The sequence below is a fragment of the Indicator indicator genome, chromosome 25, assembly GCF_027791375.1.
Source record: "Indicator indicator isolate 239-I01 chromosome 25, UM_Iind_1.1, whole genome shotgun sequence".
Lineage (NCBI taxonomy): Eukaryota > Metazoa > Chordata > Aves > Piciformes > Indicatoridae > Indicator > Indicator indicator.
Window position 1 is genome coordinate 6,967,002 of NC_072034.1, and position 13,379 is coordinate 6,980,380.

Below are 13,379 nucleotides of genomic sequence, written 5' to 3' on the forward strand. Positions count from 1 at the left end.
GAAAGGGCTTTATTTGTCCCCCGTCACCTCCAGACCCAGAGACTTGGCGCCGAAGGACAGCGGTCGTTCCCTCGGCATCCCGCGGGCACGGCGGGGTCTGGCTCTGAGGAGGAGGGAGCGAAGAGCCGGCGGCCGGCTGCATGCTGACCCTCGAGAGAGGAGGGCTGAGGAGGGCAGCAGAGCTGGATTTCCCTCCGCTCGTCGAGTAGGACGTGCAAGATCGGCCGAGGGCTTTGCAGAGACGAGGAGCGCAGCCCGCCTGCCTCCCCCCCAACCCCGCGGGGCTGGGAGGGCGAGGAGCCGGGGCTGCAGCCTCCTGCCCCGCCGAGCCGCGGCTCTCCGCCGAGCGGATTTCCCGTCATTAGTGACCCCTCGGAAATCGGTAAGTTGGGGAACTCATCGTGCTTTTCACACTGAAGCCGAGCCCAGAGCAGCAGCGGCCCGAAAGCGGTGAGCAGGTGCCGCCGGAGGCACTGCACCCGACCCCGCCGTCCGCTCAGCCGCGGTGAGGGCACAGCCGCGGGCTGGAAGCGAGCGAAGTCACGGAAGGAAAGGGGGGAAAACAAAACAAAACAAACGGCTCATTCGCTGGGGTAGAGGGACCACAGGGGGGCCGCAGGGCGAACTGCGGCGGCGGGGAATCCCCGGCGCTGCAGTGGCCGGTGGGGCCGGGCGCTGCCGCTTTAAATGCCGGTGAGTCCGCCCTCCGGAGGCAGCGCCGGCCGCGGGCTCTGCCCTCCCCCTGCGAGTCGGGGAGATGGAGAGAAGAAAAAAAAAAAAAGCCCTTGTTTTCATTCATAACTTTTTTTTTTTCCACTCCTCTTCCTTCCTCTCCGTCAGCTTCGTGCCCCGCTCCGTGCCTGGCCCCGCTCCGGGCGCAGAGGCCGCCGCGCTGGGGCTGCCCGGGGCGGGGAACGGAGCGAAGCAGGGAGGGAGGACACAGTGGAGGTGGCTGCCGGCGTGTCCGAGCGGGTGTGGGGAAAGGAGGGGTTCGTCGAGGTGTGGGGAGGCAGCGCTGACACCTTGAGCTGTGCCTGCACTGGGTGCAGAAAGATGAGGTCTCGCCGTCTCTGTTGTATGTTATTTTATTTTCGGATAAGGGAGGGGGAGTGAACCAGCTTAAAACTGCTTTGCAGGGGTTTGCTCGACGGTGCCGCTCTCTACCCGGTCTGCAGCTGGTCGTGTCAATCTGTTCGCCGTGTTGATGTTGCGCTTTCCCCCCAAAGATGGCACTGGATGTCTTTCACATTTTCTTGGGATATTATTTTTCATCCCCCGGGGAGCTCAGCTCCCGCCTGGTACAGCTGTAAATCTTTCTTTTTTCACATTCATTCACCCTTGGTCCGTTGTGCATTTGTATTCAGCGCTTGTGAAGAAGGCAGCTTGTTCTGTGCGGTGAATGAGAAATGAACGTGTTTGGGTTTGGATTTTTTTTTTCTTTCATTCCCCCTTAATCTAAAGGATTAAGCCCACACAGGTGATATTAAATGTGGAACAAAATCTTTGCTGGATGAGCACAAAGATTTCTTGTGCTGGCAGAAGCTGGCACTTTGCATTTATTAGTGGTCAGAGTGACAAAGATGTAGACTACCTGCTGCAAGAACCTTTTCTGCTACTTGTCCGTCCCTGGGCTTCCACCCCACTGGTGCTTTTTTTCTCTCTCTCGAGTGGGAACAGCTCCGTGCTGGCTGTGGTTTGAGTCAGAAAGAGGGGCTGTTTCTTATGGTTATTGTATGAGGTTTGGAAATGCTTGATAGCACTTTTATTTTCCTTTTCCAGGTAAACATGTATGACATGTTGAGGAGAATGAGAAGGAGCTTTTCCCTGGCTGTCAGTAGAGAAAAGCAGTTCATTTTCTTGGCTCTCTGAATAAATGTGGCAGTTAGATGCTCTTCTGCATTTTTAGGTCAGTACAGAACTGTCACTGCAGTTTTCTCAGTCAGCTTTGTGATCCTCGTGTTGATAGCCGGGCGGAATGAAAACGTGTAACATAGATTTGAAAGACAGACTGGAAGATGCTGTATTTATTTACTTGAGAAGCTTTTAGTCTGCCTTGTCTTGTGAAAAGGGGTTTGTTCTCAGATTGTGTTTTGAGGTTGTTTTTTGTTGGATTTTCTTGTCTCATCTGCTCTTGTGAACCCTTAGGTTCTTTTTATCTGACACCTAGCCTTTTCTTCTTGTACAGCGTGGTCTGTGGTTGGAAAATACTTGAAAATGGGCTGTTTGCAGCATTGCTTTAATTTTTATAAGGAGCACGTTAGAGTTGTCTGCTGAGTTACTTTCTTCCAGAAAAGGTCTTGGCCACTTGTCAGTGCCAAGTCCGAGGCTGTGTCGTGCTCATACGTCACTTGAAAAGGAGCCTGTGCAAATGTACCAGCGAGCAAATCTGCTGAGCAGTCTGATGCAGCAGTGAGAGTGTTGCATGTTCTTTATTCTGCCACACAGGATATGAACCTGCTGGTGCCCTTGCTTGATTCCAGCTTAGTTTTGGGGGTGTTCAGAACTACTGTTGCCAGTTAGATGCTGAGCTCAGTAGCACGCAAGAAGCACTTTCCACGGCTTGCCAAGTACACATGCAGGTCAATAGTGGGAATTTTTTTTTCTTTTTTCTTTTTTTTTTTTTAATGGCATGGGGTCTCCTTTGCATTCCTCATCTGTGATGCCATCGCCGTACTCTCCCCAGTACTGGACTTTGGCCAGTTGCTCAGCGTTACTATAATCCCCTGCTGAAAGAGATCAGTACCAGGTGGCTGGGGCAATTTGTGGTTTGCCATATCATTTTTGCTTTCAAAGAGTATCCCACTCCTTATTCTTGTTTTGCCCTTGATCTTGTGTATCTGTGTGTATATGTACACAAGCAGTGTTTATTTATACCTTCCGTCTTGTTATTCTTGTAGGATTTCAGATGCATGCCAGGTTCCCACTGAATGCCAGAAGTAAAGATCTCTACAGATGGAGCCCCAAAGTCAACATGGCAGTGGTGGTTCACTAGTGGTGATTCAGCAGCCCTCCTTGGACAGCCGGCAACGGTTGGACTATGACAGAGAGAGCCAGCCAACAACCATCTTGTCACTGGACCAGATCAAGGCGATCAGGGGCAGCAACGAATACACCGAAGGTCCATCAGTGGTGAAGAAATCTGGTCCTCGGACAGCACCAAGGCAAGAGAAGCATGAAAGGACTCATGAAATTATACCAATTAATGTGAATAATAATTACGAACACAGACCCAGCCATGTGGGGCATGTGGCACATCAGCATAACGCGAGGGCTCCTGTCTTGAGCAGATCCACCAGCACGGGGAGCGCAGCCAGCTCTGGGAGCAACAGCAGTGCTTCCTCAGAGCAGGGTCTGCTGGGACGGTCACCTCCATCCCGGCCGGGCTCAGGCCACAGATCCGATCGGACAATCCGGACGCAGCCCAAGCAGTCGTCTCTGATCGTAGATGATCTGAAGGGTGCTTTGAAAGAGGACTTGACGCAGCACAAGTTTATCTGTGAACAGTGTGGGAAGTGCAAGTGTGGGGAGTGCACGGCCCCAAGGGCTCTCCCCTCCTGCCTGGCCTGCAACCGGCAGTGCTTGTGCTCTGCGGAGAGCATGGTGGAGTATGGCACCTGCATGTGTTTGGTCAAAGGGATCTTCTACCACTGTTCCAACGACGATGAAGGGGACTCTTATGCGGATAATCCCTGCTCTTGTTCCCAGTCACACTGCTGTTCTAGGTACCTGTGCATGGGAGTGATGTCCTTGTTCCTGCCTTGCTTGCTCTGCTACCCTCCAGCAAAAGGATGCCTAAAACTCTGTCGAGGGTGTTACGACCGCGTCAATCGTCCAGGTTGCCGATGCAAGAACTCCAACACAGTCTATTGTAAACTGGAGAGCTGCCCCTCCCGGGGTCAGGGCAAGCCCTCATGATTTTTGGAGGGAGGGTTACTTCCTCCAACTGCAGTTTTTCAGGTTGTAGCTGATTTTTCTTTTTTTTTTCTTTTTTTTTTTTTCTCTCTCCCTCATTGTGGGGGAGCTGTTCCTTCACTTTCTGTCTCCTCAACTTCAAATACTCAAGCTCTTCCCTTTGCATCTTTTCTCCCCTCTTCCTCTTGACTTGCCTGAGCTTGGAGCGTTATATGTAGTCATTGCTGCTCGTTGGTAAATGTGGACCTGGTACCTGCATCTGCCACTTACTTGGGCAGGGGCTTTTGAGTTTGTAATAGAACCACTCCTGAAAGAGACAGTGAGGGCTGACTGGGCTCTGGAAGCTTCTTGCTCTGTGAATATCTTCCCAAAGATGTTTTTCATTCTCAGCAATTTAATTTTTTTTCCCCTTAACCCCTTGAATACAAAGGAAGAATAATTTTTATGAGTGAGCTGGATTGTGAAATAATGTTTCCTGTGTGTTTTTTCTGGAGAGGGTTGTAAAATAAAGCCTTTACCAAATGAAAGGCCTGACTCTTCTATAAGCAGCCTGCTTTCTTTTTCTTTTTTTTTTTTTTCCCCTTTTCTCCCTCCTCTCTTTTTGTCTTAACTCGTGGAGCATTCTCAGTCATGAGAGTTGCCCTGCCTCTTTTTTTTTTTCTTTTACATTTTCAATATAACTTCAGTTTTTGCTACACTATGTAGATCTTCACATTGGAGACATTATGGCTGTGACATGCTCATTTGTTTCTTTTGCTGTCAAACCTTTGAAGGATGTTGCTCACTCCACCCTCCTCCTCCTGTTTTTATAGCCTATCAGTATCAGTTGATATTACAGTTGGTGGTGTTCATATATCCAAACAGCCTTCAGGTGTCATTGAGTCACCTAAATGTTCTTGAATCCTTAAGGTTTCTTGTGATCTTCTGGTTTAGTGAATTTAGCTCTGCTCTATACTTTATAATTTTATTCTGTCCCTGTTTTATTGCCTTAGCCACAAATTGTGGTCCTTTTTTGTATATTTTATGTATAAAACACAAAGTTGAATCCCAACTATTTTTAAGACAAAAGTCTGTTAAAACTTTTTTTATTGTAAAGAATATTTATTATGTGAATCTCTATTATTTTATGATATTTATTGCAAAAGACTTTGAAAAATGTACTCATGTCTGAATATAACAAAATATCAATACTTAACGAAATAAGGATGACACAAAGAAAGTACATATGTTAACTATAATGCAGAAAATATATTAATTAATGAAAATGGCTCTTGAGTTCTTTTGTTACAATGACAGCTTGTGAGCTATGTGTGCAGGTTGCTGGTTTGTTGGGGTTTCTCCTCCCTCTGGTCTATCAGGTTGCAAATAACATCCTACTGATACTTCAGAACCACTAGTCTGTGCTCTAGTTTACTTCATTGTAACTTTGCTAACTTATGTATCAAGTCACTTTGTGCTATGAGGTATTTGATATAATTGAATGTATACATTGTGCTTAATGGTGCCAAGAAGTCTGGGCCCTGTTTATTTACCAAGGCATTTGGTAGTACAATCATGGAGGAAAAAAAACATAACTGCAATGTTTTTTGTTTCCTAAAGAATATATGTATTAACAGGTAAATTGTCCTATACAGAACTTCCTGGCTGTACATCAGCTGAAGCAGCACATTCACCAAGCTCAAATGTAAGTAAAAAAGCAAGAGGCAGCATTAAAAAACAACAACCAAACCTCCCCGAAAAAAAAAGACAACAACAAAGAAAGAAACAAACAAAAAAAACAAACAAAAATTGAACCAACCAAAAACCCCAATATTTTTGTTGCTGGAGTTTGCTAGCTTTGGAATGTGGGAGTTTGTGTGTTTGTGCCTATGCCTATGCCTTGTTTGGTTCCTCTGCCTTATGTTTTTCCAATGACAACTGCATCTATCTTCATCTTTAATTTAGAGGCTCTTAAGGGTGACCTAAGTGTCACAGCTACTTGTGGCCATTTAACACATATCAACAGAAAAGCTTTTCATTGAGAGTGAATGGGGAAACCTCATTCTTCTGTTCTTGTGGGTCAGGGCTATCATCACAATTCTCCTGAAGTAAAAAGTTTATTAAATGGATGTAATTTCACATGGCACTCAGAGTAAGTGCTTCTAGAGAAACTCCACTTTAAGACCACAGACGTAACTTGAAAATGAGTTGTATTTTGCGTTTTGAAGTCCTGCTGCTTTGAATTGCCATCTTCAAGCTGTTCTGACTCATAGCATATTGGTAATTTGAATAAGCTTGGCTTTTGTGTTTAACCCTGTCCAACTTTATCTAGTGTCATATAATGAGCTGACTGAAAAGTTGTGTTATTTATTAAATGCCACAGATTACTTCTATAAGGTATAAAATGAAATCATCATTTGGATACATCCAGGAAACCAGTTGCTTTGCAGTATGCAGTGGGGATACTGCTCTCCTAGCCTAGCATGAGAAAATTGACAGGATGGAAGGCTTGTAGAACAGCAGTGTGGTTTGTGTGAAACCTGCTTTCCGAGAGTCATTCTTCATGAGATGAAGCAAAGTCAAGAGGAGAATGTTTCTGAGGAGCAGGCAACCTGCTTTGTACTACTCTATCACTAATAGTTTTCTTAACAGTGACAGCTGCAAACAGCCCTTGGGAGACAATGGAATCCTTGTCAAACAGTCACTGCTGGTCAGATATGACCATTTTAAAGAGTCTACTGACACTCAAAATGCCCAGCCAACTGCCTCTTGATGACTGGATGCAATCCAGCCCTGTGGAGTGTGCACGAAGGATGTTAAGTTACTCCTCTGCAAGTGTGTGTTAAACTGCTTACCTCTGTCTTGCTCTTTTTTTCAGTCAGTTGACATAGGTGGGGATTTAGTTTTGTTTGATGCCTAGCAGAAGAGAAGAAAGCCCAAAGGACCCTCGTGGACCCTTGTCTGTTAACTCTTCTATCACGAGCTATGTCACAGTGCTGTTTCACACTTCCTATAGAAAAGAGTCAACCAAGCTTTCATGCTCTAGTTAGTCACACTAACTAATGCTCCCTTTGCTAACTGAACCTTGGCAATAACTGGAAGTGTTCAAGCCCAGGCTGGATGGGGCTTTCAGCAACCTGCTCTGGTGGAAGGGGCTCCTGGCCATGGCAGAGGGTCAGAAGTAGACGATTTGTGAGCTCTGTTCCAACGGACTAAAACATTCTATGATTCTATGCACTTAAGTTGCAGCTGCTTGGGGCGAAAATTTGACTTTGACCTACACAGCAACGAGAAGACAACAGTTCCTTCTGTCTTAAATAGTGTTCTAATTGCTAGGTGTTAGGTAGAGAAAGCAGTGTTAAAGCAATGAGAATAACAAGGTGTTTTTTCTTGGGCTGGATGCTGTATCTGTATTTAACCTACATCTTCATATTCACATTCACATTTGGATCCTCTGGAACGTAGGGTCATTGCCTTATGTTACAGAAATGCCTTTGACTTAGGCAGGCAGATTTTGTAGTGCAGGACCATGTGGGATTGCGTGAGAGCAAGTGAGTATCTTTCTAGTGGGAAAAAAAAAGGATGAACAGGCTGGCAGCTGTATGAAGGAAGCCTCTGCAGCTCAAAGAGACAAAAATTATTTTAAATCTGCCCTAAATGGTGGGTGGTCGTAATCAGTTGTACTTTCTACAGTAGAGCAACTGGAATGGCCATCAAGAGATCCTGTGTTGTGTTGTAAAGGGGATTGCTAAAGGCTGAAGAGATTTCTGGTGGTTAGGAGACTGAAGTGCAGGTTTCAGGTCTCCAACCCCAAATTTGCATGTGGGCCATCCAGGTTACTTTCTACATGCTTGCAGAGTGCCAGACTGTCAGAGGTCCATTGCAATGTAGATCATAAGAGGTATTTCTTAACCATTTTCAGGTAGCCCTGAGATCTTATTTTGAATAAAGAGGACTCTGTATGAAATGGTCTTGTAATTAGGCGATATGTTAGATGACCTACTAACCTAGTTGTGTGGGTTGGGGGTGGATTTGAGCAGCCCTGCCATCTGGCTATCCACAGCAGAGTTCTGAAATGTGTCACGTAAGGTCTGGTATTAAGGGAAAAGGGACATCCCTCCAGCAAGCCAGAATTCAAGTCTTGCTTTGCTTAGTGCCTTGAAACTGGTGGTGAGAAATGAGTTTTGGAAATGGATGGTAGACAAGTTTCCATGTGCCCTGCTGAAGGAATACACGGCTGGGATGAGAATTTGAGAGAGCTGGGGAGATGGCTTCATGACACTAATGCTAGGGTGGATGATGGTGTTATCCAAGGGGGGATAATGCTTAACAAATGCAAAGTACTTGCTCGTGTTTATGGTTCCATATCATAAAGACAGGTGGGAGAGGATTAGCCCCTCTGTCTGTGATAAAGCAAATCTGTTAAGAGGGATTAAAAGGGCTAGATGAAGTGTTTTAATGGACTTATATGAAGTAATAGATTTTTGACCTGAAGGAATGTTCAGGACTCACTGATAGTTCTGTAGTTCTTGTTCTGCTAAAATTGCCTCCAAATTCTAAGGAATCCTGATAATTGTTGGCTTTCTTCCAGATGGAGCATTTCTGTCAGTCAGGGTGGTGTTTCAAAAAACCTGGAATAAAATTTTGTTCTGCTGTCACACAGCTGGATTTACCAGCCTTACACAGTGCCTGCATTGCAGAAGTCTTGTTCTGATTAGTCTTTATCAGCAGGCAAGTTGCTTTTAGGGCAGCTCTTAATCATCTGTATTCCTCACCGTGGTGGGTTTACACCTTTCTTTCACTGACAGGAGTAGCCAAGGCATGGTGTCTAGCCTTGGCATTACTGGTCAAACAGAGCCTGTGTTAACATGCTTTGTACTTACTGGAAGGATCTATTAATTAAATGCTACCCAGAAAGGTTCCTCCAGCATGTCCTGCTTCCATGTTAGAGCATGGACCTGGGCTGCTACCAGTGCCTGTGACTGACTAGGGATATCAGAATGGTCAGTGAGGTGAGCAGCAAGCACGGCCCACGGATCAACCTTCTGGTGCTGTCTCAGCATTAATCCCCCAGCACAGAGTTACTGAGGCTCTTTGTACCCCCTTGCACTATGATACTCCTCACTGCGAGTCTAGAGCTCTTGCAGTGCCCGTCCCTACCACCGACCACAGAGCAAAAGCCCAGACCTTTGCTAAGCATTTGAAGGAGGCACAAAGCCCCACAAGTGTTGGAGTAACCATTAAACTCTTCGGTTGCATTTTCTGTTCTTGCACACATGTGTGTGCTTTGAGATGAGCTTTGGTTTTCAGGTGTGCAGGTCCTGATGTGCTCTCGTGTCACGATGATGGGGAACACCTTACTGTGTCTCCGTACCTGCATTCTGTTGGATACTGTGGTCCCTGGCTGTGGTGTTAAATCCAAAGGCTAAAGGAGAGACGTGGGTGTAGAGGACAGCACAGCAGAAGCCACCACAACTGCAATGAATTGTTATTCCTGCAATGATATTTCCTGCTCAGTTTATATTTGTGTTAAAGAGAAGCAGTGCAGTTTTTTCCCTAGTCTGAGGTTTGTGGCTGCTACTGCCACTTCTCCTGCTTGAAGGTGTTTTGAGATGAGATACTTCCACATTTACTTACTAGTAAATGCAAACACAGGACAGATGTCCTGCAGACCACACATGGTCTTGTTTCTTAAGTTTCTTAGGGAGAAAAAAGTCTTACTGAATAACTTTGGATTTTAGCTTCAAAAAGATGACCAGAAATTCACCTTGCAATATTCCTGACATACGCACATAAAAGGAAGAGAAATGGTTGTACTCCCAGGGGAATGACATGGTTGTGCATATTACAAAATCAGCTATCTTCACTTGTTGTGAGTTGCTCTTTTTTTTGGAGCGAAGAAATATCCGTTTGTTGTAGTCCTTGGAGAAAGGTATGCCTGACAGCCCTGCCTCTCATGCATTGTATGCACACCCTGTTTGGTAAACCTTTGTGTACATGTACAGTGCTCCCTGTTGGAAAACAAATATCCTACAGAACACATTGTCAAAAGGCACAAACGCTGGGCAGAGGCTCTGCCCCAAAGGGCTGAACCTCATTGTGTTTGTGCAAGACGGAGCACAATGGGACTCACATCCTGCCTGACCCTTCAGGGTCACTACTGTAGTATGACTGGGCTTATAGCACAGAATGAATGAAGTTGATGGATTTACACCAGTGAGTAACTTGGCCAGGCGACAGCCTGCTTACACTGGGGCCTAAAGCCACTGCAAGCTGTTCTGAACAGAGCTGACAGCAGTGGTAGGGTTTTATCCCTGTTTTCTTTTTGGTTTTATTATTAATTAGGTTGGTTAACACCATGCTCTGGCTTATGAGTGTCTGCCATTGGGATGTTCTTAGTTGATAAAGTAACTGTGAGAAGCAGCTGGAATATCCTAAACATACACTGAAATTCCATAACTGATTAACTGCTTAGCAGATACTTTAAATGAAGTTGTGTCTTCTGGAACATGTTTCAGCTTCCAAACCTCTAACAGCTCTGGCAGGGCTGTGAGGATTCCTCTTCCATACTGTAAATAGGAGGAAAAGTTGAAGTTACCTGGCCTGGTAAAGGTTCTCTCCAAAGCATCATTTCTTGTGTGGTGTTTGGTGTGAGGCTTTTGGATCTATGCCTTTTATCAATAGGATACTTCAAAAGGGAATTGAACTAATAATCTAGAAGAAAGAGGGAAGTGCTGGGGCTTTCTCTAACCTGGGCAGTGGGAGATTGCACAGTACCTTCTCTTTAGTATCAAGGTATCCTAGCTGCCCCTGCTCAAAATTGATTTTCAGCAACATTTATTTCTTATCAAAATCAAGTCTCATCTATCTAGCTCCTCCTTTTTAGAGAAAAATGTACACCTGTTCATTTTTCTATGTAGCATGCAGGTTTCCTGGGTGAAACATACTATGAATGAGGCTCTTGCTAATTTAATGCATTTCTGTGTGTTCTGTATCTCCTCTGAATCTTGGTAAGGAGAAGTTTGTTTAGTCAGGGTAGGAAATACAGGGCAGTTGGATCTCATTATTTTGATTTGCTCCACAGATTAGATATGGGTATGAAGATTGCCAAAATTTGGCAGTACCTGGTGTCTGGTCTTGAGTTTACTGATCTGCAGGAATCACTGAAGAAACACTGTTGAAAATGCATCGATTCTGCTGCATTATGTAGTCAAAGGGTCTCTCTGGGAGCAAGTGGTAGAAGCTCTTCTGGAGTCTCCATAGATTTTTGTATGAGCTTTAAATCTCGACCTTTAGAGCCTGTGTGCTTGTTTCCCCTCCTGTCCATCTCTTGCCCTGTGTTGGAGCAGGAGCACTTGCCCTCGTAGTTCCAGAGTCATCCATCACTGCTGCCAGGTGCAGATAACATCCCCTGTAAGTGTTCCTCTGATTTGCTGTTCCTGCTGACAGCTCTAATGCACCCAGTTGGGATAACTCCATCTGTTCAGGTGACAAAAACTGCAATACCTCCTTAACAAGTAGCTCAAAGCATTTTACACTTGGACTTAAATTCTTTTCAATCAACCAGGCTTGATAAAACAGCTCAGAGGAAAATATTTCCCTTTTGCTGCTGGGAAAAGTGAGGCCGGAGGCTGCGGGGAGTCCTGCTGTGAGGCACCGGCACAACCAGGAGTCTTTGACCTGCAGCATGGCCTTTTCCTTAGCGAGTCAATCTTCTGCACAGAGAGATGAATGGATGGGAAAGCCTCTTCGTGCCTGAAACTGTAGCACTTTCTGCAGCATATTTATTATGGGTGGTATGTTGTAACATGCCATAGAACGTCTGTGTGCTTGCAGGCATTTCACTGTCATGGATTACTACTTTTGTGGGGTGAAATATGTAATCCAGGGACCAATTGGAGATGTCCCAGATACAGCACACTGTACAGTACCATCTGCAATGAACGGTTCCACACTTATGAGGGTTTTTCGTTGTTTTGTGTTGTTGTTTGGTTGGTGTTTTTATAATAAAAAAGATTGAAAATGGCAGTGATCGTGCTCTCCATGTGTCAGAGTTTGGATATGTGGGAAACTAGGTAGGGGCCTAAATAATACATATTGCTTGCAGGGCTAGAAACCAGACCCATATCCTATGGCCTTCTAATTAAAACTCTTTATTTCCACAGATTTATTCCGTGGGCCTTACTAAATAGATCAGCCTTGGGTTTCTAATGGTGACTGCTTGAGGAGGAATGTAGCCTTTGTTACCCTGAATGGTTGGGAGCAGATTACCGGGCTGCCAATTTCCTGTTGCCTTTCAGAGCTGCAATTTGAGCCCTATTTGCTCCTGGCTCTTGCACAATTGAAAACAATGGGTGGCTTCTTTCAGGTTTCACTTCAGAGCTCTTAGAAACTGGGGAAGTGGCAAAAGCCCTACTTTACAGGTAATTAACAATAGATAATGTTTGCTCTACGGTTTGGGTTGTTTTGGGGTTTTTGTTGTTTGTTTTTTTTTTGAAGAGCTGATAAAGGTAAAAGTACATGCCGAGCTCCCAATATAGGTACTGCACAAGCAGTCCTGTGGATGGAGTCCCAGCCATAACCCCAGCAAGGTGTTGATGGTACTAGGTCAAAACGTACCTCCAAAGTGAACAAGTGAAAGAAGCAGAACAGAAGAGTGGTTGGGTTGCTAGCAATGCTGACGGCTAGGCAGCAAAGTCGGGACGAGCAGCCCAGTATGTGAGTGTTCAGCGTTGTGAACCTGCTCTTTGATTTAGGGCCCCTTTTTATTGTACCCTCTATCTCCTTTATTAGGTGCACACTTCTCATACCTTGTTGACGTTTATGTAGAGAGAGTTAAATGTTTCCTTGTGTATATTCAATTCTAGCAAACCACCTGTCCTGTAAAGTTTATCTTAAATACAGAAGCTTGTTTTACCACATAAAGATATAAGTGTCTGTTGTTTGACCTTATCTTGTTAATGGAGAGCTATGGACACCTTGGAAGGAGATGAAAAGGGAAAAAAAAAAAATATGCTCTTGCATCACTGTATTTGTCTAAAAATGGGTTGGGGCAGACGGCAAATGTCTAAATTGGGACGCTTGGGCTCCTTATTGGTAGCAGGGAAGAGAGGGACATCAGAATAAGAGTTACCTGCTCTCAAAGGTGAATCTTGTGTCTATATATTGCAGACTGTGAGGAATGTTTTGAAAAAAGAAATTAGAAAAATAAAAATGGACCTTTGAACATGTAGATGGCAGAGATATCTTTGTGGGCATGTAGAGGTAGTGGAAGCTTCCTGAGGATGCAGGGGATCCATGCACACACATAATGCAGCTGCTCAGTGTGTAAATGCCCACTTGCATTCTGCATCTGCCAGCCTTATGTGTGCAAGAACTGGAGGAGAGGTGGAAAAACTCTCCCTGGTAAAACCAGCTCCAGTAAATCCTGGCCAATACAAGCAGCACGACTCAAATTGTTGCTCTGGGTGAAGCTGTTAGCAAACCAC

General features: G+C 45.1%; 1 protein-coding gene across 2 annotated transcripts; it reads left to right on the forward strand.

Moving 5' to 3' along the window:
- The first annotated feature begins 314 nt into the window (after positions 1 to 314).
- SPRY1 (sprouty RTK signaling antagonist 1) lies at positions 315 to 4,971 on the forward strand. Of its 2 annotated transcripts, none has more exons than XM_054392277.1 (2): positions 315 to 382; positions 2,898 to 4,971. In XM_054392277.1, the coding sequence occupies exon 2, from the start codon at positions 2,953 to 2,955 to the stop codon at positions 3,913 to 3,915; it is 963 nt and encodes a 320-aa protein (XP_054248252.1). In that variant the 5' UTR covers positions 315 to 382; positions 2,898 to 2,952; the 3' UTR covers positions 3,916 to 4,971. The 2 variants fall into 2 exon arrangements, with proteins under 2 accessions (XP_054248252.1, XP_054248253.1); XM_054392278.1 differs by lacking the exon at positions 315 to 382 and adding an exon at positions 1,882 to 1,906.
- Positions 4,972 to 13,379: the final 8,408 nt, after the last annotated feature.

Excerpts from the sequence above, each read along its gene's own strand:
- SPRY1 (XM_054392277.1), top strand. The coding sequence starts at position 2,953 with ATGGAGCCCCAAAGTCAACATGGCAGTGGTGGTTCACTAGTGGTGATT.